Source organism: Phytophthora ramorum (genome assembly GCF_020800215.1).
Source record: "Phytophthora ramorum isolate Pr-102 chromosome Unknown Phyram_PR-102_s0003, whole genome shotgun sequence".
Classification (NCBI taxonomy): Eukaryota; Oomycota; class Peronosporomycetes; order Peronosporales; family Peronosporaceae; genus Phytophthora; species Phytophthora ramorum.
The window spans coordinates 5,560,306-5,583,505 of record NW_027150649.1 but is presented as its reverse complement, the minus strand read 5'-3'; the positions used below and the strand labels follow the sequence as shown (position 1 = coordinate 5,583,505).

Sequence of the window (23,200 nt, the reverse complement as noted above, 5' to 3'; positions counted from 1 at the left end):
TATCTTCCTGTCAGAATCGACACTTTCCGATGGGTCGCTGTGTGAGCTCAAAACCTGCAAAGAAGGTATCATCACCTACACAAGGTCGACATGTGAACGCAGTTATGTGGAGAGCAAGACGTTGTGCGCGTTGAGTCCTGAGGCCGATTCGTTTGACGCCACACTTAGCCAAAGGAATGGCCCTATGTGGTCTACGAATGGAGATCTCGATGAGAGCTTCGACCCGCAATTTTACCAATTCAACAACGGCACTGGTGACAATCCATCTATCTACATGCTGGCACAACAGAGCTCGTGGATCATGAGCGAAGATTCATGCCCCAATCGCGCGCAATTCATCGTGCCGTGCCGCAAGGTGGGCGACGATGAAATAGCAGACACGTGGTGTGTGCCTCCGATTGAATCGTGGGTCTTGGATTGGGTAGATAATGAGACGCAGAGCATCGATCCGAGCGCAGTTACTACTATCCAGGATAGTAGCGAAGGCAATGGCGGCCTTAGTACGCCAGCGATCGTTGGTATCATTGTTGCGTGTATTGTGGTTATCTTAATCCTGCTGGGATTCATCGTGGTTCGCCAACGCCGCTCACGAGCAAATCACGGCCAGACTGGGTTGTGGGACGACGACATCATCACCGCCAACAGGGTTCCACGAGAAAAGGTTCGCATCGACCAACTCATCAGCCGGGGTGCCTTTGGTGAAGTGTACAACGGCATCTACAACGAACAGCATGTGGCGATCAAGATGCTGCTTCCAAGTACACGCCGCGATATCAAACTGGTGAACGGGTTTCTGGCGGAAGCGAGACTAACTGCTCTCATGGACCACCCACGTATCGTTTCGTGCATTGGTATCGCATGGGACTCGCTTTCGGATCTGTGTGTGGTGCTGGAGTTCATGGAAGGCGGAGATCTCCGAACACTGCTGAACAACTACGAGAGATCGAGATACCCTGTCGGCTTCAACCGCGAGAAGGCTACTATCGCGCTGCACGTGGCCCACGCTCTGACGTACATGCATTCGCTGGAGCCTCCCGTTATCCACCGTGACTTGAAATCGAGGAACATCCTGCTGAACCACATGCTCGAAGCTAAGTTGACGGATTTTGGAATCTCTCGCGAACGTTTGGACGAGACGATGACGGCCGGAGTGGGAACTTCGCTGTGGATGGCTCCGGAGGTGATGAGGGGCGAGAAATACGACGAAAAGGCAGACATGTTCTCATTTGGCGTCGTGTTGTCCGAGTTAGACGTCCACACACTGCCGTACGCTCAAGCCAAACAGGAGATGCAAAACGCACACGGGCGACAAATGACGGACGCTACACTTCTTCAACGAGTGGCCATGGGAACAGTTGGTCTCGAGTTTTCCGATGCGGGGCCGTTGTCAATGATTGAGCTTGGTCGTGCTTGCGTGTCAGCGGATCCGAGCGTGCGCCCGAGCGCGGCGGAGGCCCTGTTCAAGCTGCAGGTCATACTATCGAAGGAGATGATATACGTGCCGTCTTAATCAGAGAAAAGTACGTGACGAAATCGCGCACCATTCTGGTGATATTACCCTTGAAGCAGCAGGCAAAAAATGTATCCATATTTTAGTGACACGTCACTACGGCTAAAAGCTCCTGGACGATGGACGCTCCGAAGCAAAAGCGCGCTCGCTCTGACGCTTCTCCGGTGGAGAAAATAGCCCCTTCGCCCCGTGACGCCGAGATGGAGCTTCTGCGCGCGCTAGAAGAAGAAGTCGCGAAAGAAGAGGAGCGAAATAAGAGTAAGACCAAGAGACAAGAAGAAGAAGATGATGACTACGATGAGTCAGACGATGAATAAGAAACAAAAACCATGTTTGTATCATGAAGACGAGGTCCTCTTAAGCTCTTCGTTAAGCCAAGTCCGCAGCGCTCGGACGCTGTCTCGGTCTTGTGCACAGCCTTCGAAGACGTTCGCGAAGAGCGCGGAGGCTGCAGAATTAACTGCAGAAGACGAGGAGGAAGTATTAACGTTGCGTTGCAATCCAGAAGGACGTCCCAGCTCAGCTGCTACCGCTGCGGGGGTTGCAAATGGGAGGAACGGGGTGTATGACTTGGATTTGGAGGAGGAGGAAGAAGAAATGGTGCTTGACGAGCTCAGAACAGGATGTCGACGTCGGTCCATTCTTATTGCGTAGTCGACGCATTTGCGGAGTTCTCGACGAGCTTCACGCGTAGCAGAGCGCTGCAGTTGCTTGCGGTTGTTGAGAAGTTGCTGGTACTCTCTGGATTGAGGTTCCTCTGGGGTTTCGGCGGGTAGTGGCGGTAAGAATTGGTCGATTTTGTTGAGCACGAGGAAGAGCTGAGCGTTGAAGAAGACCTTGTGTTGCGTCTTGTGCTTGAGGAACCGGACGAGTTCCATGGCGACAAGCGGGAAGCGGACAGGGTCGGTGGCATTGACAATGAAAAGCACAGCGACAACGGGGAGAGCGGTCTGAAAAGTGTTGGCGACTGGGGCGATGTTGTTGAGGTTGTTGCTGCTGCCACCGAAAGTCGAGAAATCACCGGAGGCACTGTACCATTTTGCTCGGCAAGTACGACGGCCAGGAGGATCAACGAGCTGCAGGTATTTGTCGCTGGTTTCCATGCGAAAACTCGCAGTTTGTAGCGCTCGAGTCGGCTCCGGAAACAAGTAAGAAGGCAATTCGAGGCCTTGGGACGTGTAAAGGCTCAAGTCATCGCCGACGGATACTCGTGACAAGTGATTCACTACCGTTGACTTGCCAGCGCCATCAAGCCCCAGTACGAGCAGTTTGCCCCGATGCTTTTTTGCTGCAGTTTGGCGTGTGAGCATTCCGGTCAGCAACCGAAGTGAGCCGCGGTGGTCCGTGTCGGAAGAAGCGTCGCCTTCTGTCTGGTAGGCCAACAAGTTGTGCGAAGGGAATCCCCCCATTCTCAATTTTCACTAACCAATTCTCGGTATTGTGCAATGATGGTGCGACACTGTCAGAAGTGAGACCTTGTTGAAGCGTGAGCAGGTTGTGTGGTAGTGGTGGTGACTATTTCGGCTGAAGTCGTTGCCGAGCGGTTGAGAGGTGAATTGCAGACCCACCAGAAATAGTGGTTTGGTTGATGCTGAGCTACGACCAATGTGCGATCACCATTGTAACAAGCACGCACACTGTATTCACACCCAAGCGCACACATAGTTCGTGAAACGAGAGGTTGTCGATGGGCTCGGAAGCTGATGGCAGTGGGAGTGACCGCAAGGCATCATTTAAAGATGGCGCAGCTGTGCGTGTTCGTGGTGAAGATGGAGAACCACTCGACGCTACGATCGTTCGCCAACACCGCAATGGCGACTACACAGTGAAGTACAAGGCAACGGACAACATTGAGAAGAACGTGGCGAAAGACCGCGTGCAATCTGCTGATAAGCGCGAAGAGATGGCTAAGACACGTAAACGGCAAGAAGAGGATGGAAGTGATGAGGGGGACGATCGTGCGAAGCTGGAAGTAGATGCAGCAGTGCAGTTCAGAAACGAAAAGGGTAAATGGATCGACGGCCACATTCAAAAAGTCCGAAGCAATGGCAGATATGACGTTGCAGAGGAAGATGACGACGACGAAGTGGCGAAGAATGTGGAGCGACAAGATATCCGTCGGCGTACATCCTCCAGTAAGAAGAAAAAGAAAAGCGCCGATGGTGAGAGTGGGGATAGTGCCACCGAAGATGATAAACCTGCCACGAGGAAAAGGAAACCACAAGGGAGAGGTGACAAAAGCGGGCGCGAATTGATGACAAGCGACGACGATGACAGTGATGACAATTCGCGACAAGGGCGCTTTCAACCCCGTAATGGTGCATCGACGTTCTCGCAGTTGCGAGTGAATCAACTGGTTGAGTTTGAAGACAAAAGCGGGCGAATTCGTCGTGGTCGGATCAAAGTGCTCAACAGAGAGCAGCGTATGTGTGATGTGGAGCATGAAAGCGACACCGAAAAGGTTTCAAAGCGTATCCCTCTCGACGTTGTTCGACCCACCACAGCGTTTGGTCGCCTATTCGGGGGAACAAATCGTAATTTCGTGCCATTTCAAATGAACACGCACGTTTACTATCGCACGAAGGACGGGTTGGAGCGCAAAGGAATCATCCTGAAGGTTTCCAAGAGCAGCGGCAAGACGCTTTACGATGTCGAAGACTTGCTCGACGGAACCATGATCAAACAACTTTCAGTGGGAAAGTTGCGCACTGTCCCGTGGCTCGACTACTCCCTCCCGAGCTGGGATGGATTACCCAGCCTGCCAAATTTCTCGATGTTTGGTGCCCCTATTCTTCGGAGAGGAATGAACGTCCGATTTCGTCGTACCGACAAGGAAACAGGACGGGTGTTGTGGAAAGACGGCGTCATCATGAAAGCGAAGTCGAATGCATGCTGCATTGTGGAGTTTTATGGACCGGACGGTCAAAGTAAACGGGAGGAAGTGAAAAATGCCGACATTCAAGCGCGGTTCTTTCGGATGCCGTTTAGTGGTATGCTAGACGGCGTGATGGACGGCCTATCGCTGCCATCCATCCAACTACCTGCAAGTACATTTAAGGTCGGCAGTGCAGTGGAAGTGTCAACTGGAGCTAAGGTATTCCTCGGTACAGTTGTTAGCTCGAATGATCTCGATAAGACGTACACAATCCGGTATGAAGACGGTCGGAAAGAAAAGAATGTGCCTAGCGATCGAGTTCGGCTCTCGCTTCGTCGCTTGCGAATCGGTACTGAGGTAGAAATGATCATCGAAGGCCCATGCAAGGAAGTCTCAAAACTTGATGGTGAGGTCGCGTGGATCCATCGCGACGAAAAGGTGGCAGTTCGTATCAATGGTGGCAATAATGACGTCTTCGCCGAGGTTTGTCCGCATGCACTCATGGTTGATGGGAAGCCAGCGTTTACGGCTCCACTGAGTAGCACGTGGCTGGAGCTCTTGGGGTACTACTTCAACTTGGTGGCCGAGCTTCTGATCTACACTTGGTTCTTCTTCGGCTTGATGGTTGAGATGGATGAGATGCTGACCTTGCATGAAGACACATCGAGCGACCTACTGCAGAATGAAGAGTACATGACCGCAATGTATACCAGCCAGCAGGTAAACTGGGGACTCTGTCAGCACTCTGCACTACGGAACGAATCCTCTTCGAATTCCTCTGCGTATTTGCTGATCCCTTCGAATGTGCTGGAGGCTGATCGCGCGTGGCTTGTGACGTTGCTAGCATCTAAGGCCGTTTTGACGGCGTGCTGTGGTATATTGGTGCTTCGGTGTTTGCGCTCGAAGCTATCAGCGCTGCAAGATGAGTAAGTGCGACAACACTAACCTTTTGCATTTGATATTTCTCTAACTAGTCACTTGTCGGTCATTTGCTTGTGCAGCTTCATTGACTTAAAGGAGTACCAGCAGGAGCGGGTGATGCGACGGCACTTAGCAGTGACGATGGGCTGGACGCTTGCTGTCACGTTCATGACGTTGGTGAACTATGCATCATTGTTGAATCGGTTTGATTTCTACTGTCTGCTGACCGACAAGACGCTGAGCTTCGATGAACTGGCACTGAGCATCGACCCTTTCGCTATCCATTCAAACTATTCCAACCCGGTGCAGCTGCTGACGGCCCTTGCCGCCAAAACCACGTTCAATCTCTTCCGAGGAGTGACTTTCCACCTTGTGCTATTCGCGTTCCCAACTAGCGGCACGGACTTCATACGCCGCGTCGTGTTCTTGCTGCCGTCCATCGTCGTGACTGCGTTGCTCTGTGCAATTGGCGGGGCTGCGCTGCACACCTTCTACTACGTGCAGAAGACGGAAATGCTGCGTGACAAGACGCTCGAGATGTCCACGCACACCGATCTCTCGGTGGTACTCTTAGTGCTTTCGCTGTGGTTCATCTACTGCGTGTACAACCTAGGAGCTGCTGCGGGGCGATTTTCGGAGACGCGTCTAGAGCGGCAACGGACGTCGCGAGACGAGGTGTCGGAAGACGTGCTGGGCCTCGCCGAGCGTGGCGAGTTCGGCCTTCAGGCGCAGCGTGAAGCTCTTGTGACCAAGGTGGAACAGCGACAGGATCAGCTGGGTATATGCAAGCTGAGCATCCTGCGCATCTATCGGCATATTCTCGTGCATTTCATCGCCGCTGCGGTTGCCATCTACATCGACGTGACGCTGCGTCAAGTGGTCAAGGAACTGGAAGGGAGCTCCGTTGCGCTCCATGCTCTGGCATTCCACCTCGGTGCGTCGATCACGTGGCTCGTTGGGTCGGTAATGACAGCCATGTTTGCTATTTCAGTGCGACAGCAGTCACCCGAGCTGCTGGCATACATCCTAGACGTGTAGGTAGACCCAGCAACAAAGGCCAACTTCGACGACTGTTCTTCGTTAGGTATACACTGCATCCTATCCACGACGGTTGATGAGCGCCTTATGTTCATCGAATCATTATGTTTTGATGCAAACAAGTCGGGCGGAGTAGCCACAATCTAGTGATACAAAACATACAAGTTTCTGTTCATAGGTTATCAAAACAAGGTATATTTAGATTTTAATTCCAGGTGCACACTTCAAGCACAAGGCAGCTCTTCAAGCTTGCCCTGTGCTGCGAGCTGGCAATTTATGCAGCTCCGGCACATCGTTAGGTAGTTTCTAGCAGCGCGATGATTCAGCAGGAGCAAAGAAGTTATGCCTCCTTGGAGTGCTTGTCGTCGTGGTGCTCAGACTGAGCCGTCGGCAGCTTGCTCGTAGATGCAGACGCACTTGGGGCCTTAGGACTGTCCTTCGGTGCCTCTGCGTGGCCGTCCTCCTTTGGGGCGAGTGCCTCTTCCTTGTGGCCATGAGATTCCTCTTTGTGGGCGTGCTCTTCTTTGTGGCAATGTTCACCTTCCTTGTGGGCGTGTTCGCTCTCCTTGTGAGCATGCTCGTCTTTGTGGTGGTGCTCGCCTTCCTTGTGGGCGTGGCCGTCGTCCTTATGGGAGTGACCGTCGTCCTTGTGGGCGTGACCGTCGTCCTTGTGGGCGTGACCGTCGTCCTTGTGGGCGTGACCGTCGTCCTTGTGGGCGTGGCCGTCGTCCTTGTGGGCGTGGCCGTCGTCCTTGTGGGCGTGGCCGTCGTCCTTGTGGCCATCTTCCTTGTGAGCGTGGCCAACGTCCTTCTGGTGCTCTTCCTTGTGAGCGTGTCCATCTCCCTTATGGTCCTCGTGGATCGCGCTTTCAGCAGCAGGAAGCTCCTTGGCGCTCTTTTGGTGAGCATCTGCAGCGGGCGGGGCAGCGCCGTCAGCCCAAATGGACTTAAGCTTGGCAAACTTCTCAGCGTCATCGGCTACCGACTCCATGATGGCCTTCGACTTGAGAAACTTGGCCTCGTCGTATGGCGTGCTGTCGATCGATGCGGCGCCACCCATAGCTTTATTGTGAACTCTTGGGGCGGTGTGTGCTGCGGAGGCTCTGGTAAAACGTCGAATGGAAAACCTACCGGTTGCTGCCATCCCTGTTCAATTTGCCATCACGTCATAACCGCTGGGGCATCTCATCTATTGAAAGCAGTTGCCTGAAGGCAGAAATAGGTGGCGAGGCACGAGACTTCCATCTTGTCCGACTCCGTCTCAGCGGTTCTGCTTCCAGTGCCCCAACGCAAAGACATCCCGGCTAAGATTAGAGGCGCTTGCGAGGTCACCAGTCTCGAGGGATTTCGCCCCGCTGGGGCTGGCTGCCTTCTAGCAGAGAGCTGGTGTGTTTTGTCTCGCCTCACGGGGCTTCAAAACAAAAGGTATGCATCTGACCAAAGCTCGCGCAGCAGTGAGCGATGAAAAATAAAAAGCCAAGCAGCTCCACGACAGCCCACATCTAGTGCTAACGTGCTCGTACCGCATTTCACTTGACTGCGTATTCACAGCGACTCGGAAACGCCCTTGATCTCTTGTCCAGCAAACACCAAGCAACACCTCGAAGCTCCCGTTGTTTGCGCATCCCCCCGGTGGAAATATCTCCTGGAGGGTGTCTTCACCACACCTCGTTTAATTCTCCACTTACATACAAACAACTACATATCTCCATGCCACATACCTTTTCGTTCAAATATCGCACCAGGTGGCACGAGCAGCTCCTGTGTCATTTCCCGATTTGACGTCTCGAGCTCAGACCATCATTCCGTCATGATTGCTCGCGGTGCCAAGTCGCTTGGCCGCATGGCGTCTCCACGCGCGGCCGCCGCCTTCTCCACGGGGCCAGACATCAAGCTTTCCAACCTCACGGTGGAGCGCACGGCCAGTCCCAAGGCCAAGCTGCCTAAGGAGGAGCTCAAGTTCGGCAAGACGTTCACGGACCACATGCTCGAGGTGGACTGGGAGCTGGGCAAAGGCTGGGGCAACCCCGTGATCCACCCGTACGGCCCCATCGCCATGGATCCGGCCAGCGCTGTGCTGCACTACGCGCTCGAGTGCTTTGAAGGCATGAAAGCGTACGTGGACGCCGAGGGCCACATCCGCCTCTTCCGCCCGGACATGAACATGAAGCGCCTCAACAGCTCCATGAAGCGCCTGCTGCTGCCCGAGTTCGACGGCGACGAACTCACAAAGTGCCTCGCGGAGCTCATCCGCGTGGACCGGGACTGGGTGCCCCAGGGCGAAGGCTACTCGTTGTACATCCGCCCCACGGGTATCTCCACGCAGGCGTCCATCGGTGTCGGAGCTTCGGAGAAGGCCAAACTCTTCATTATCCTGTCCCCTGTTGGCCCGTACTACCCGGAGGGCTTCAACCCCGTGAAACTCTGTGCTAATGATCGCTACATCCGTGCGTGGCCCGGAGGTACCGGTGGCTACAAGGTCGGAGCCAACTACGCGCCTGGCATCCTGCCCCAGTACGACGCCCATGAGCAGGGATACTCGCAGAACCTGTGGATCTTCGGTCCTGACCACGAGATCACCGAGGTGGGCACCATGAACCTGTTCATCCACTGGGTCAACGAGCAGGGAGAGAAGGAACTCATCACGCCGCCGCTCACCCGCGGTGACATCCTGCCCGGCATCACACGCGACTCGATCCTGCACCTGACCCGCGAGTGGAACGAGTTCAAGGTCACCGAGGGCAACATCACCATGAAGCAGGTGCAAGCGGCCAGCAAGGAGGGCCGCGTCCTCGAGGTCTTCGGCTCGGGCACTGCCGCCGTGGTCTCGCCCGTGTCCACCATCAACTACATGGACGAGGACCTGGCCATCCCGCTCGACGGCACGGACGGCAAGTCCGGCAAGCTGGCGGAGCGCGTGTGGAAGGAGCTGTCGGATATCCAGTACGGCCGTCGCGAGCACCCGTGGTCGATCGTTGTGGACTAGAGCAAGTGACAGGTATCCGCACCCAGCTCGATGGTGACTGAAGACGCTCTTGTGTTGATAGGAATTGTCGAGAGCCCGAGTGCGCATCCGGAACGCGTTGTGGATGTAAGTAAATCAATGCGATTCTTCTGCTTAGATAATTGAGTGGTTTGCTGCACCGGAGGGCCGTTGGAGATGAAGCTGCTTGTTGTTTTGCCAATCAGGAAGAAGAAGTTGCAGCTGTCTGCAGTTGGTCACTACATCGCTCGGCGCCTGCGCGTCGGTCGCTTCTCGGCTTTCACCTGTGTCTTGACGTCGCCCGCACTGGAGTCGGTCGGATCGCTTCGTCGTCGAGTGCACGGCCGCTGCTTCTCCTTGTCAAGCCCTCGCTCACGTCGACGCTTCTGGTCGAACACTCGTTGGTTGCGCACCGACAGCTCGCGATGGTACTCGCAGTAGCTGTGCAGCGACCCGTTCTTCTTGAGCGTGCGCTGCTTGGGGCATTTGCCCTTGCGGTAGCGGCACTGAAGCTCCTGCAGCAGCGACTCATTGGCGCCTGCAGCGTCCAGACTCTCGAACGCTGTCACGATCTCATTGGCTCCAGCAACGGCGACCCCATCGTCGGTCTGCTCCGTTTTCTCGTTCTGCAGTGGTGGCAATCCGCCCAATGTCATGGACGCATGAATGGGCGAAGTGCCGGTGGCGCCTTTGGCGGGAAACATGGAGCTGAAGCTCGGCAACGGCGAATCTTCACGCAGCGAGAGCTTGTTGAGCGAGAACTGCATGCTGGTGCTGATCAGGCAATGGCTCGGCTCGACCGACACCAAGGGCGAATAAGAAAGCGAGCCGTATTTGCCATTTGTATGCGGATCCACTTCAACTTGGGGCATCTGTGATATCGAGAAAGCCGGCGGCAAGGACCGATTGTCATAGTACAAGGCAAGGAAACCAGCACGCCCAGGGCTATCCTACAGCTATTGGACTGCTTTGCTTTGGGCCAGTTTGGCCGATCTATTCCACGTTGAAGTGGCTCGTATCCTTGACTCGGGATCAACACGGCTGAGATTTACAGTTCTTCAAAAAAGGAGCTTTTCGGTGCCCGAACCAAAGGCAGCTACTGCAACTAACGGATCAGCAATCCAGACCCAGGCAATTTGTGTGTTGAACACAGTCTATAAGTGACGTGCCATTGAACGCCGCCCTAAAGATCATTGGCATTTGGTGTTGCTGAAGAGCAAGCGCCAACCCGATCTGCGCTTTGGGCGACTGGTTTTCACTGCAGCCAGTGGACCCACAGCGCGTGCCTCTCGGCGCCTTGTCAGCGGATCGTGCGGTCCACACTGGGCCCGCGAGAGCCGCAACAGAATCTCAATGTGCCGCTTCAACGTGTGCGCGATCTTGACTCGTGTCCGTCCATTTGGGCTTTGGCGGCGGGTCACGCGGATCGCCCGACCCTTTGCGGGGCTAGATCGTCGATATGCGGTTGTCATTGAGTCGCTGAGGACAAGGATCGCAAGATCTCCGGACCGCCCAAGAGATCCCCACGAAAGTGGTGGCAGGCAGCTTGGGCATGAGCCGAGCGCTTCGAATCGATCACTTCACAATTTGCGTTGTCGAGGGACCATCGTCCACAAGAACTGAGCTCGTCATCACTTGTCACTGAGTGCTGCGCCGGGCTGTTGTCACCATGAAGTCTCCGACCAACTACGGGAGTGAAAATGAAGAAACGCGCTTCATCCGACGCGTCGCGGCACCGGACCGACCCAGCAACAAGCGGCGCCAGAAAAAGCGGCTCGCCATCGCCGGCGCGACGCTCGGTCTGCTGGCCGCGTCGGCCGGGGTCGGCTATGCCACCCTGAAGAGCGGTGGCTCGACGAGCGCCGTGCAGACGGCCAAGCTCGAGGCCAACATGGCCAACGAGGCCTTCGTGTCCGAGCTCGGAGACGCGTTCCACCCCAACTTTGAGAAGGTTGACCAGAACGGAGACGGCACCCTGTCCAAGGGCGAGATCCTGGCCGACCTGACGGACAAGGAGATGATCGACGTGGAGAAGGTCAAGTCGTCGGATCTGCCTGATGACATCAAGGAGAACGTGTTGGCGCTGCTGGAGGGGAAGCTCAAGAGCGACAGCGACTGCGCCTCGGAGGCGGTGAGTGCGGTGTCTTCTTGGGTTGTTGACTTTGTTTTATGACACTAACGGATTGCCTTGTTCGTTTTGCAGTTGGACCAACGCGAGATCCCCGTCACGAAGAAGGACCACAAGATCTTCTACTACATGCTGGACGTGTTCTGCCCGAGGGTGACCATTGCTGTCACTCCGCCAGACCAGTCTGAAGAGGGCGAGGCCATCTCTGGCGAGACCCAGCAGACGGTCGAGATCCCGACTCCTGATGGAGGCACATCTCAAGCCGTGATTGTGGGTGAACCCGTCGACGGCAAGCAGACCATCGCGATCCCGGATGGCGATGGAGGCTACTCCACGACGGAGGTCAAGTCGATCGAAACACCAACGGGCGAGCAGAAGATCTTGATCCCGAACGCTGAGGGCGACATCACCCCCGTGGTCGTGCCTGAGGTGCCCGAGGAGGTGGCGGCCGAGACGACGGAAGACACTCAAGTCGTTGACGTAGTCACACCAAGCGGCGAGACCGAGCAGGTGATCATCGAGGGTGAGCCTGAGCACGGTGAGCAGAAGGTGGAAATTCCGGACAACGAGGGCGGATACACCGAGACCGAAGCCAAGGTGGAGGAGACTCCATCCGGTGAGGAGAAGCTCATCGTGCAGACTACTGACGGTGACGTCCTTGCTGTTCCTGTGCCTGAGCCAATTGAGGAAGAGAATAACAAAGAGACCGAAGTCCAGCAGACCATCGACGTGACCACCGCTACTGGCGAGAAGGAGCAGGTGACCATCATCGGCGAGGTCGAACACGGTGAGACGACGGTTCAGATCGAAAACGAGCAGGGCCAGACGACGACGGAGGAGGTGAAGGCGGTCGAGACTGCGTCCGGCGAGGAGAAGTTGGTGCTGCCGGACGTGGAGGAGCCCGTGGTTGTGCCCGAGGTGCCGGAGGAGGTGAAGAACGAGGCCGAGCTGACCGGCGAGCAGCCGCAGGTGGTTGACGTGGTGACGCCTTCTGGCGAGACGCAGCAGGTGATCGTTGTGGGCGAGGCCGAGCACGGCGAGCAGACTGTTGAGATCGTTGACGAGCACGGTGAGACGACGACGGAGCAGGTGAGTGTGGAGGAGACTCCGTCCGGCGAGGAGAAGCTCGTGATCCCTGAGCTCGAGGAGCCCGTGATTGTGCCGGAGCCTGCTGTGGAGGAACCGGGTCTCTCTGGCGAGAACACGGAGGTGCAGCAGACCATCGACGTGACCACCGCTACTGGCGAGAAGGAGCAGGTGACCATCATCGGCGAGGTCGAACACGGTGAGACGACGGTTCAGATCGAAAACGAGCAGGGCCAGACGACGACGGAGGAGGTGAAGGCGGTCGAGACTGCGTCCGGCGAGGAGAAGTTGGTGCTGCCGGACGTGGAGGAGCCCGTGGTTGTGCCCGAGGTGCCGGAGGAGGTGAAGAACGAGGCCGAGCTGACCGGCGAGCAGCCGCAGGTGGTTGACGTGGTGACGCCTTCTGGCGAGACGCAGCAGGTGATCGTTGTGGGCGAGGCCGAGCACGGCGAGCAGACTGTTGAGATCGTTGACGAGCACGGTGAGACGACGACGGAGCAGGTGAGTGTGGAGGAGACTCCGTCCGGCGAGGAGAAGCTCGTGATCCCTGAGCTCGAGGAGCCCGTGATTGTGCCGGAGCCTGCTGTGGAGGAACCGGGTCTCTCTGGCGAGAACACGGAGGTGCAGCAGACCATCGACGTGACCACCGCTACTGGCGAGAAGGAGCAGGTGACCATCATCGGCGAGGTCGAACACGGTGAGACGACGGTTCAGATCGAAAACGAGCAGGGCCAGACGACGACGGAGGAGGTGAAGGCGGTCGAGACTGCGTCCGGCGAGGAGAAGTTGGTGCTGCCGGACGTGGAGGAGCCCGTGGTTGTGCCCGAGGTGCCGGAGGAGGTGAAGAACGAGGCCGAGCTGACCGGCGAGCAGCCGCAGGTGGTTGACGTGGTGACGCCTTCTGGCGAGACGCAGCAGGTGATCGTTGTGGGCGAGGCCGAGCACGGCGAGCAGACTGTTGAGATCGTTGACGAGCACGGTGAGACGACGACGGAGCAGGTGAGTGTGGAGGAGACTCCGTCCGGCGAGGAGAAGCTCGTGATCCCTGAGCTCGAGGAGCCCGTGATTGTGCCGGAGCCTGCTGTGGAGGAACCGGGTCTCTCTGGCGAGAACACGGAGGTGCAGCAGACCATCGACGTGACCACCGCTACTGGCGAGAAGGAGCAGGTGACCATCATCGGCGAGGTCGAACACGGTGAGACGACGGTTCAGATCGAAAACGAGCAGGGCCAGACGACGACGGAGGAGGTGAAGGCGGTCGAGACTGCGTCCGGCGAGGAGAAGTTGGTGCTGCCGGACGTGGAGGAGCCCGTGGTTGTGCCCGAGGTGCCGGAGGAGGTGAAGAACGAGGCCGAGCTGACCGGCGAGCAGCCGCAGGTGGTTGACGTGGTGACGCCTTCTGGCGAGACGCAGCAGGTGATCGTTGTGGGTGAGGCCGAGCACGGCGAGCAGACTGTTGAGATCGTTGACGAGCACGGTGAGACGACGACGGAGCAGGTGAGTGTGGAGGAGACTCCGTCCGGCGAGGAGAAGCTCGTGATCCCTGAGCTCGAGGAGCCCGTGATTGTGCCGGAGCCTGCTGTGGAGGAACCGGGTCTCTCTGGCGAGAACACGGAGGTGCAGCAGACCATCGACGTGACCACCGCTACTGGCGAGAAGGAGCAGGTGACCATCATCGGCGAGGTCGAACACGGTGAGACGACGGTTCAGATCGAAAACGAGCAGGGCCAGACGACGACGGAGGAGGTGAAGGCGGTCGAGACTGCGTCCGGCGAGGAGAAGTTGGTGCTGCCGGACGTGGAGGAGCCCGTGGTTGTGCCCGAGGTGCCGGAGGAGGTGAAGAACGAGGCCGAGCTGACCGGCGAGCAGCCGCAGGTGGTTGACGTGGTGACGCCTTCTGGCGAGACGCAGCAGGTGATCGTTGTGGGCGAGGCCGAGCACGGCGAGCAGACTGTTGAGATCGTTGACGAGCACGGTGAGACGACGACGGAGCAGGTGAGTGTGGAGGAGACTCCGTCCGGCGAGGAGAAGCTCGTGATCCCTGAGCTCGAGGAGCCCGTGATTGTGCCGGAGCCTGCTGTGGAGGAACCGGGTCTCTCTGGCGAGAACACGGAGGTGCAGCAGACCATCGACGTGACCACCGCTACTGGCGAGAAGGAGCAGGTGACCATCATCGGCGAGGTCGAACACGGTGAGACGACGGTTCAGATCGAAAACGAGCAGGGCCAGACGACGACGGAGGAGGTGAAGGCGGTCGAGACTGCGTCCGGCGAGGAGAAGTTGGTGCTGCCGGACGTGGAGGAGCCCGTGGTTGTGCCCGAGGTGCCGGAGGAGGTGAAGAACGAGGCCGAGCTGACCGGCGAGCAGCCGCAGGTGGTTGACGTGGTGACGCCTTCTGGCGAGACGCAGCAGGTGATCGTTGTGGGCGAGGCCGAGCACGGCGAGCAGACTGTTGAGATCGTTGACGAGCACGGTGAGACGACGACGGAGCAGGTGAGTGTGGAGGAGACTCCGTCCGGCGAGGAGAAGCTCGTGATCCCTGAGCTCGAGGAGCCCGTGATTGTGCCGGAGCCTGCTGTGGAGGAACCGGGTCTCTCTGGCGAGAACACGGAGGTGCAGCAGACCATCGACGTGACCACCGCTACTGGCGAGAAGGAGCAGGTGACCATCATCGGCGAGGTCGAACACGGTGAGACGACGGTTCAGATCGAAAACGAGCAGGGCCAGACGACGACGGAGGAGGTGAAGGCGGTCGAGACTGCGTCCGGCGAGGAGAAGTTGGTGCTGCCGGACGTGGAGGAGCCCGTGGTTGTGCCCGAGGTGCCGGAGGAGGTGAAGAACGAGGCCGAGCTGACCGGCGAGCAGCCGCAGGTGGTTGACGTGGTGACGCCTTCTGGCGAGACGCAGCAGGTGATCGTTGTGGGCGAGGCCGAGCACGGCGAGCAGACTGTTGAGATCGTTGACGAGCACGGTGAGACGACGACGGAGCAGGTGAGTGTGGAGGAGACTCCGTCCGGCGAGGAGAAGCTCGTGATCCCTGAGCTCGAGGAGCCCGTGATTGTGCCGGAGCCTGCTGTGGAGGAACCGGGTCTCTCTGGCGAGAACACGGAGGTGCAGCAGACCATCGACGTGACCACCGCTACTGGCGAGAAGGAGCAGGTGACCATCATCGGCGAGGTCGAACACGGTGAGACGACGGTTCAGATCGAAAACGAGCAGGGCCAGACGACGACGGAGGAGGTGAAGGCGGTCGAGACTGCGTCCGGCGAGGAGAAGTTGGTGCTGCCGGACGTGGAGGAGCCCGTGGTTGTGCCCGAGGTGCCGGAGGAGGTGAAGAACGAGGCCGAGCTGACCGGCGAGCAGCCGCAGGTGGTTGACGTGGTGACGCCTTCTGGCGAGACGCAGCAGGTGATCGTTGTGGGCGAGGCCGAGCACGGCGAGCAGACTGTTGAGATCGTTGACGAGCACGGTGAGACGACGACGGAGCAGGTGAGTGTGGAGGAGACTCCGTCCGGCGAGGAGAAGCTCGTGATCCCTGAGCTCGAGGAGCCCGTGATTGTGCCGGAGCCTGCTGTGGAGGAACCGGGTCTCTCTGGCGAGAACACGGAGGTGCAGCAGACCATCGACGTGACCACCGCTACTGGCGAGAAGGAGCAGGTGACCATCATCGGCGAGGTCGAACACGGTGAGACGACGGTTCAGATCGAAAACGAGCAGGGCCAGACGACGACGGAGGAGGTGAAGGCGGTCGAGACTGCGTCCGGCGAGGAGAAGTTGGTGCTGCCGGACGTGGAGGAGCCCGTGGTTGTGCCCGAGGTGCCGGAGGAGGTGAAGAACGAGGCCGAGCTGACCGGCGAGCAGCCGCAGGTGGTTGACGTGGTGACGCCTTCTGGCGAGACGCAGCAGGTGATCGTTGTGGGCGAGGCCGAGCACGGCGAGCAGACTGTTGAGATCGTTGACGAGCACGGTGAGACGACGACGGAGCAGGTGAGTGTGGAGGAGACTCCGTCCGGCGAGGAGAAGCTCGTGATCCCTGAGCTCGAGGAGCCCGTGATTGTGCCGGAGCCTGCTGTGGAGGAACCGGGTCTCTCTGGCGAGAACACGGAGGTGCAGCAGACCATCGACGTGACCACCGCTACTGGCGAGAAGGAGCAGGTGACCATCATCGGCGAGGTCGAACACGGTGAGACGACGGTTCAGATCGAAAACGAGCAGGGCCAGACGACGACGGAGGAGGTGAAGGCGGTCGAGACTGCGTCCGGCGAGGAGAAGTTGGTGCTGCCGGACGTGGAGGAGCCCGTGGTTGTGCCCGAGGTGCCGGAGGAGGTGAAGAACGAGGCCGAGCTGACCGGCGAGCAGCCGCAGGTGGTTGACGTGGTGACGCCTTCTGGCGAGACGCAGCAGGTGATCGTTGTGGGCGAGGCCGAGCACGGCGAGCAGACTGTTGAGATCGTTGACGAGCACGGTGAGACGACGACGGAGCAGGTGAGTGTGGAGGAGACTCCGTCCGGCGAGGAGAAGCTCGTGATCCCTGAGCTCGAGGAGCCCGTGATTGTGCCGGAGCCTGCTGTGGAGGAACCGGGTCTCTCTGGCGAGAACACGGAGGTGCAGCAGACCATCGACGTGACCACCGCTACTGGCGAGAAGGAGCAGGTGACCATCATCGGCGAGGTCGAACACGGTGAGACGACGGTTCAGATCGAAAACGAGCAGGGCCAGACGACGACGGAGGAGGTGAAGGCGGTCGAGACTGCGTCCGGCGAGGAGAAGTTGGTGCTGCCGGACGTGGAGGAGCCCGTGGTTGTGCCCGAGGTGCCGGAGGAGGTGAAGAACGAGGCCGAGCTGACCGGCGAGCAGCCGCAGGTGGTTGACGTGGTGACGCCTTCTGGCGAGACGCAGCAGGTGATCGTTGTGGGCGAGGCCGAGCACGGCGAGCAGACTGTTGAGATCGTTGACGAGCACGGTGAGACGACGACGGAGCAGGTGAGTGTGGAGGAGACTCCGTCCGGCGAGGAGAAGCTCGTGATCCCTGAGCTCGAGGAGCCCGTGATTGTGCCGGAGCCTGCTGTGGAGGAACCGGGTCTCTCTGGCGAGAACACGGAGGTGCAGCAGACCATCGACGTGACCACCGCTACTGGCGAGAAGGAGCAGGTGACCATCATCGGCGAGGTCGAACACGGTGAGACGACGGTTCAGATCGAAAACGAGCAGGGCCAGACGACGACGGAGGAGGTGAAGGCGGTCGAGACTGCGTCCGGCGAGGAGAAGTTGGTGCTGCCGGACGTGGAGGAGCCCGTGGTTGTGCCCGAGGTGCCGGAGGAGGTGAAGAACGAGGCCGAGCTGACCGGCGAGCAGCCGCAGGTGGTTGACGTGGTGACGCCTTCTGGCGAGACGCAGCAGGTGATCGTTGTGGGCGAGGCCGAGCACGGCGAGCAGACTGTTGAGATCGTTGACGAGCACGGTGAGACGACGACGGAGCAGGTGAGTGTGGAGGAGACTCCGTCCGGCGAGGAGAAGCTCGTGATCCCTGAGCTCGAGGAGCCCGTGATTGTGCCGGAGCCTGCTGTGGAGGAACCGGGTCTCTCTGGCGAGAACACGGAGGTGCAGCAGACCATCGACGTGACCACCGCTACTGGCGAGAAGGAGCAGGTGACCATCATCGGCGAGGTCGAACACGGTGAGACGACGGTTCAGATCGAAAACGAGCAGGGCCAGACGACGACGGAGGAGGTGAAGGCGGTCGAGACTGCGTCCGGCGAGGAGAAGTTGGTGCTGCCGGACGTGGAGGAGCCCGTGGTTGTGCCCGAGGTGCCGGAGGAGGTGAAGAACGAGGCCGAGCTGACCGGCGAGCAGCCGCAGGTGGTTGACGTGGTGACGCCTTCTGGCGAGACGCAGCAGGTGATCGTTGTGGGCGAGGCCGAGCACGGCGAGCAGACTGTTGAGATCGTTGACGAGCACGGTGAGACGACGACGGAGCAGGTGAGTGTGGAGGAGACTCCGTCCGGCGAGGAGAAGCTCGTGATCCCTGAGCTCGAGGAGCCCGTGATTGTGCCGGAGCCTGCTGTGGAGGAACCGGGTCTCTCTGGCGAGAACACGGAGGTGCAGCAGACCATCGACGTGACCACCGCTACTGGCGAGAAGGAGCAGGTGACCATCATCGGCGAGGTCGAACACGGTGAGACGACGGTTCAGATCGAAAACGAGCAGGGCCAGACGACGACGGAGGAGGTGAAGGCGGTCGAGACTGCGTCCGGCGAGGAGAAGTTGGTGCTGCCGGACGTGGAGGAGCCCGTGGTTGTGCCCGAGGTGCCGGAGGAGGTGAAGAACGAGGCCGAGCTGACCGGCGAGCAGCCGCAGGTGGTTGACGTGGTGACGCCTTCTGGCGAGACGCAGCAGGTGATCGTTGTGGGCGAGGCCGAGCACGGCGAGCAGACTGTTGAGATCGTTGACGAGCACGGTGAGACGACGACGGAGCAGGTGAGTGTGGAGGAGACTCCGTCCGGCGAGGAGAAGCTCGTGATCCCTGAGCTCGAGGAGCCCGTGATTGTGCCGGAGCCTGCTGTGGAGGAACCGGGTCTCTCTGGCGAGAACACGGAGGTGCAGCAGACCATCGACGTGACCACCGCTACTGGCGAGAAGGAGCAGGTGACCATCATCGGCGAGGTCGAACACGGTGAGACGACGGTTCAGATCGAAAACGAGCAGGGCCAGACGACGACGGAGGAGGTGAAGGCGGTCGAGACTGCGTCCGGCGAGGAGAAGTTGGTGCTGCCGGACGTGGAGGAGCCCGTGGTTGTGCCCGAGGTGCCGGAGGAGGTGAAGAACGAGGCCGAGCTGACCGGCGAGCAGCCGCAGGTGGTTGACGTGGTGACGCCTTCTGGCGAGACGCAGCAGGTGATCGTTGTGGGTGAGGCCGAGCACGGCGAGCAGACTGTTGAGATCGTTGACGAGCACGGTGAGACGACGACGGAGCAGGTGAGTGTGGAGGAGACTCCGTCCGGCGAGGAGAAGCTCGTGATCCCTGAGCTCGAGGAGCCCGTGATTGTGCCGGAGCCTGCTGTGGAGGAACCGGGTCTCTCTGGCGAGAACACGGAGGTGCAGCAGACCATCGACGTGACCACCGCTACTGGCGAGAAGGAGCAGGTGACCATCATCGGCGAGGTCGAACACGGTGAGACGACGGTTCAGATCGAAAACGAGCAGGGCCAGACGACGACGGAGGAGGTGAAGGCGGTCGAGACTGCGTCCGGCGAGGAGAAGTTGGTGCTGCCGGACGTGGAGGAGCCCGTGGTTGTGCCCGAGGTGCCGGAGGAGGTGAAGAACGAGGCCGAGCTGACCGGCGAGCAGCCGCAGGTGGTTGACGTGGTGACGCCTTCTGGCGAGACGCAGCAGGTGATCGTTGTGGGTGAGGCCGAGCACGGCGAGCAGACTGTTGAGATCGTTGACGAGCACGGTGAGACGACGACGGAGCAGGTGAGTGTGGAGGAGACTCCGTCCGGCGAGGAGAAGCTCGTGATCCCTGAGCTCGAGGAGCCCGTGATTGTGCCGGAGCCTGCTGTGGAGGAACCGGGTCTCTCTGGCGAGAACACGGAGGTGCAGCAGACCATCGACGTGACCACCGCTACTGGCGAGAAGGAGCAGGTGACCATCATCGGCGAGGTCGAACACGGTGAGACGACGGTTCAGATCGAAAACGAGCAGGGCCAGACGACGACGGAGGAGGTGAAGGCGGTCGAGACTGCGTCCGGCGAGGAGAAGTTGGTGCTGCCGGACGTGGAGGAGCCCGTGGTTGTGCCCGAGGTGCCGGAGGAGGTGAAGAACGAGGCCGAGCTGACCGGCGAGCAGCCGCAGGTGGTTGACGTGGTGACGCCTTCTGGCGAGACGCAGCAGGTGATCGTTGTGGGCGAGGCCGAGCACGGCGAGCAGACTGTTGAGATCGTTGACGAGCACGGTGAGACGACGACGGAGCAGGTGAGTGTGGAGGAGACTCCGTCCGGCGAGGAGAAGCTCGTGATCCCTGAGCTCGAGGAGCCCGTGATTGTGCCGGAGCCTGCTGTGGAGGAACCGGGTCTCTCTGGCGAGAACACGGAGGTGCAGCAGACCATCGACGTGACCACCGCTACTGGCGAGAAGGAGCAGGTGACCATCATCGGCGAGGTTGAACACGGTGAGACGACGGTTCAGATCGAAAACGAGCAGGGCCAGACGACGACGGAGGAGGTGAAGGCGGTCGAGACTGCGTCCGGCGAGGAGAAGTTGGTGCTGCCGGACGTGGAGGAGCCCGTGGTTGTGCCCGAGGTGCCGGAGGAGGTGAAGAACGAGGCCGAGCTGACCGGCGAGCAGCCGCAGGTGGTTGACGTGGTGACGCCTTCTGGCGAGACGCAGCAGGTGATCGTTGTGGGCGAGGCCGAGCACGGCGAGCAGACTGTTGAGATCGTTGACGAGCACGGTGAGACGACGACGGAGCAGGTGAGTGTGGAGGAGACTCCGTCCGGCGAGGAGAAGCTCGTGATCCCTGAGCTCGAGGAGCCCGTGATTGTGCCGGAGCCTGCTGTGGAGGAACCGGGTCTCTCTGGCGAGAACACGGAGGTGCAGCAGACCATCGACGTGACCACCGCTACTGGCGAGAAGGAGCAGGTGACCATCATCGGCGAGGTCGAACACGGTGAGACGACGGTTCAGATCGAAAACGAGCAGGGCCAGACGACGACGGAGGAGGTGAAGGCGGTCGAGACTGCGTCCGGCGAGGAGAAGTTGGTGCTGCCGGACGTGGAGGAGCCCGTGGTTGTGCCCGAGGTGCCGGAGGAGGTGAAGAACGAGGCCGAGCTGACCGGCGAGCAGCCGCAGGTGGTTGACGTGGTGACGCCTTCTGGCGAGACGCAGCAGGTGATCGTTGTGGGCGAGGCCGAGCACGGCGAGCAGACTGTTGAGATCGTTGACGAGCACGGTGAGACGACGACGGAGCAGGTGAGTGTGGAGGAGACTCCGTCCGGCGAGGAGAAGCTCGTGATCCCTGAGCTCGAGGAGCCCGTGATTGTGCCGGAGCCTGCTGTGGAGGAACCGGGTCTCTCTGGCGAGAACACGGAGGTGCAGCAGACCATCGACGTGACCACCGCTACTGGCGAGAAGGAGCAGGTGACCATCATCGGCGAGGTCGAACACGGTGAGACGACGGTTCAGATCGAAAACGAGCAGGGCCAGACGACGACGGAGGAGGTGAAGGCGGTCGAGACTGCGTCCGGCGAGGAGAAGTTGGTGCTGCCGGACGTGGAGGAGCCCGTGGTTGTGCCCGAGGTGCCGGAGGAGGTGAAGAACGAGGCCGAGCTGACCGGCGAGCAGCCGCAGGTGGTTGACGTGGTGACGCCTTCTGGCGAGACGCAGCAGGTGATCGTTGTGGGCGAGGCCGAGCACGGCGAGCAGACTGTTGAGATCGTTGACGAGCACGGTGAGACGACGACGGAGCAGGTGAGTGTGGAGGAGACTCCGTCCGGCGAGGAGAAGCTCGTGATCCCTGAGCTCGAGGAGCCCGTGATTGTGCCGGAGCCTGCTGTGGAGGAACCGGGTCTCTCTGGCGAGAACACGGAGGTGCAGCAGACCATCGACGTGACCACCGCTACTGGCGAGAAGGAGCAGGTGACCATCATCGGCGAGGTCGAACACGGTGAGACGACGGTTCAGATCGAAAACGAGCAGGGCCAGACGACGACGGAGGAGGTGAAGGCGGTCGAGACTGCGTCCGGCGAGGAGAAGTTGGTGCTGCCGGACGTGGAGGAGCCCGTGGTTGTGCCCGAGGTGCCGGAGGAGGTGAAGAACGAGGCCGAGCTGACCGGCGAGCAGCCGCAGGTGGTGACGCCTTCTGGCGAGACGCAGCAGGTGATCGTTGTGGGCGAGGCCGAGCACGGCGAGCAGACTGTTGAGATCGTTGACGAGCACGGTGAGACGACGACGGAGCAGGTGAGTGTGGAGGAGACTCCGTCCGGCGAGGAGAAGCTCGTGATCCCTGAGCTCGAGGAGCCCGTGATTGTGCCGGAGCCTGCTGTGGAGGAACCGGGAGTCCCTGGCTCGACCTTTATGACGAAGGTTGAATTCCGTGATTGGATTGCTAAGCACTACGAGGAGAAGGTCTCGGCGCTGAAGGCTGAGGAAGAGAAGCTCGCAGAGGAGGAGAAGGAGAAGGCTGGCCGTGTCCAGGTCCTTCAGGACTGCATTGAGCAGGCGGCCAACAAGTTTGGCTTCTACGGCGTGTATGAGCAGCCTCCGCACTTCCAGAACGCTGTGGACTGGGTCCAGAACGACTGCTGGGCCGCGGACCGCTGGGAGCCTGAATCCCCAGAGCAGCACCGCATGCTGCGAAGCTAAAGTGACTTGGCCACAGAGCGGCAAGGAAGCGGAGGACGCAGAGTGAAGTGACTGAAAACGCGTTTATGACGACGACAAGTGGGTGGCGCCTTGCATGGCTGCATATATCCGTGTGCGCTTGTAGTAGTGACCCTGCACGTGCATGTATCGAAAACGTAGTGTTGCGCCTAGCACCTAACTATAATGTCAATAGTCTTGTCATTCATTTCGCCTTGTTCGTGATAATCACTACCTCGTCAGAGTGAAGGTCAACTTCAACTTTCTCCTGATTGGTGTTTTCGTTTTTCATGTGTGGCACAC

The 23,200-nt window shown here is 59.3% G+C and overlaps 6 protein-coding genes across 6 annotated transcripts; 3 read left to right on the top strand and 3 right to left on the bottom strand.

Moving 5' to 3' along the window:
* Positions 1 to 1,848: 1,848 nt before the first annotated feature.
* Positions 1,849 to 2,919, bottom strand: KRP23_4738 (uncharacterized protein; the record flags this gene model as incomplete). Its single annotated transcript, XM_067889732.1, has 1 exon — positions 1,849 to 2,919. One exon carries the CDS (start codon positions 2,917 to 2,919, stop codon positions 1,849 to 1,851), a length of 1,071 nt encoding a protein of 356 aa, XP_067748866.1.
* A 278-nt stretch (positions 2,920 to 3,197) lies between these two features.
* Positions 3,198 to 6,344, top strand: KRP23_4737 (uncharacterized protein; the record flags this gene model as incomplete). Its single annotated transcript, XM_067889731.1, has 2 exons — positions 3,198 to 5,311; positions 5,387 to 6,344. 2 exons carry the CDS (start codon positions 3,198 to 3,200, stop codon positions 6,342 to 6,344), a joined length of 3,072 nt encoding a protein of 1,023 aa, XP_067748865.1.
* Positions 6,345 to 6,684: 340 nt separating this feature from the next.
* KRP23_4736 (uncharacterized protein) lies at positions 6,685 to 7,404 on the bottom strand (the record flags this gene model as incomplete). Its single annotated transcript, XM_067889729.1, has 1 exon — positions 6,685 to 7,404. One exon carries the CDS (start codon positions 7,402 to 7,404, stop codon positions 6,685 to 6,687), a length of 720 nt encoding a protein of 239 aa, XP_067748864.1.
* Positions 7,405 to 8,154: 750 nt separating this feature from the next.
* Positions 8,155 to 9,330, top strand: KRP23_4735 (Branched-chain-amino-acid aminotransferase; the record flags this gene model as incomplete). Its single annotated transcript, XM_067889728.1, has 1 exon — positions 8,155 to 9,330. One exon carries the CDS (start codon positions 8,155 to 8,157, stop codon positions 9,328 to 9,330), a length of 1,176 nt encoding a protein of 391 aa, XP_067748863.1.
* A 236-nt stretch (positions 9,331 to 9,566) lies between these two features.
* Positions 9,567 to 10,094, bottom strand: KRP23_4734 (uncharacterized protein; the record flags this gene model as incomplete). The annotated part of the gene is made up of 1 exon (XM_067889727.1): positions 9,567 to 10,094. One exon carries the CDS (start codon positions 10,092 to 10,094, stop codon positions 9,567 to 9,569), a length of 528 nt encoding a protein of 175 aa, XP_067748862.1.
* A 902-nt stretch (positions 10,095 to 10,996) lies between these two features.
* Positions 10,997 to 22,900, top strand: KRP23_4733 (uncharacterized protein; the record flags this gene model as incomplete). The annotated part of the gene is made up of 2 exons (XM_067889726.1): positions 10,997 to 11,458; positions 11,531 to 22,900. The coding sequence occupies 2 exons, from the start codon at positions 10,997 to 10,999 to the stop codon at positions 22,898 to 22,900; spliced, it is 11,832 nt and encodes a 3,943-aa protein (XP_067748861.1).
* Between the last annotated feature and the right edge of the window lie 300 nt (positions 22,901 to 23,200).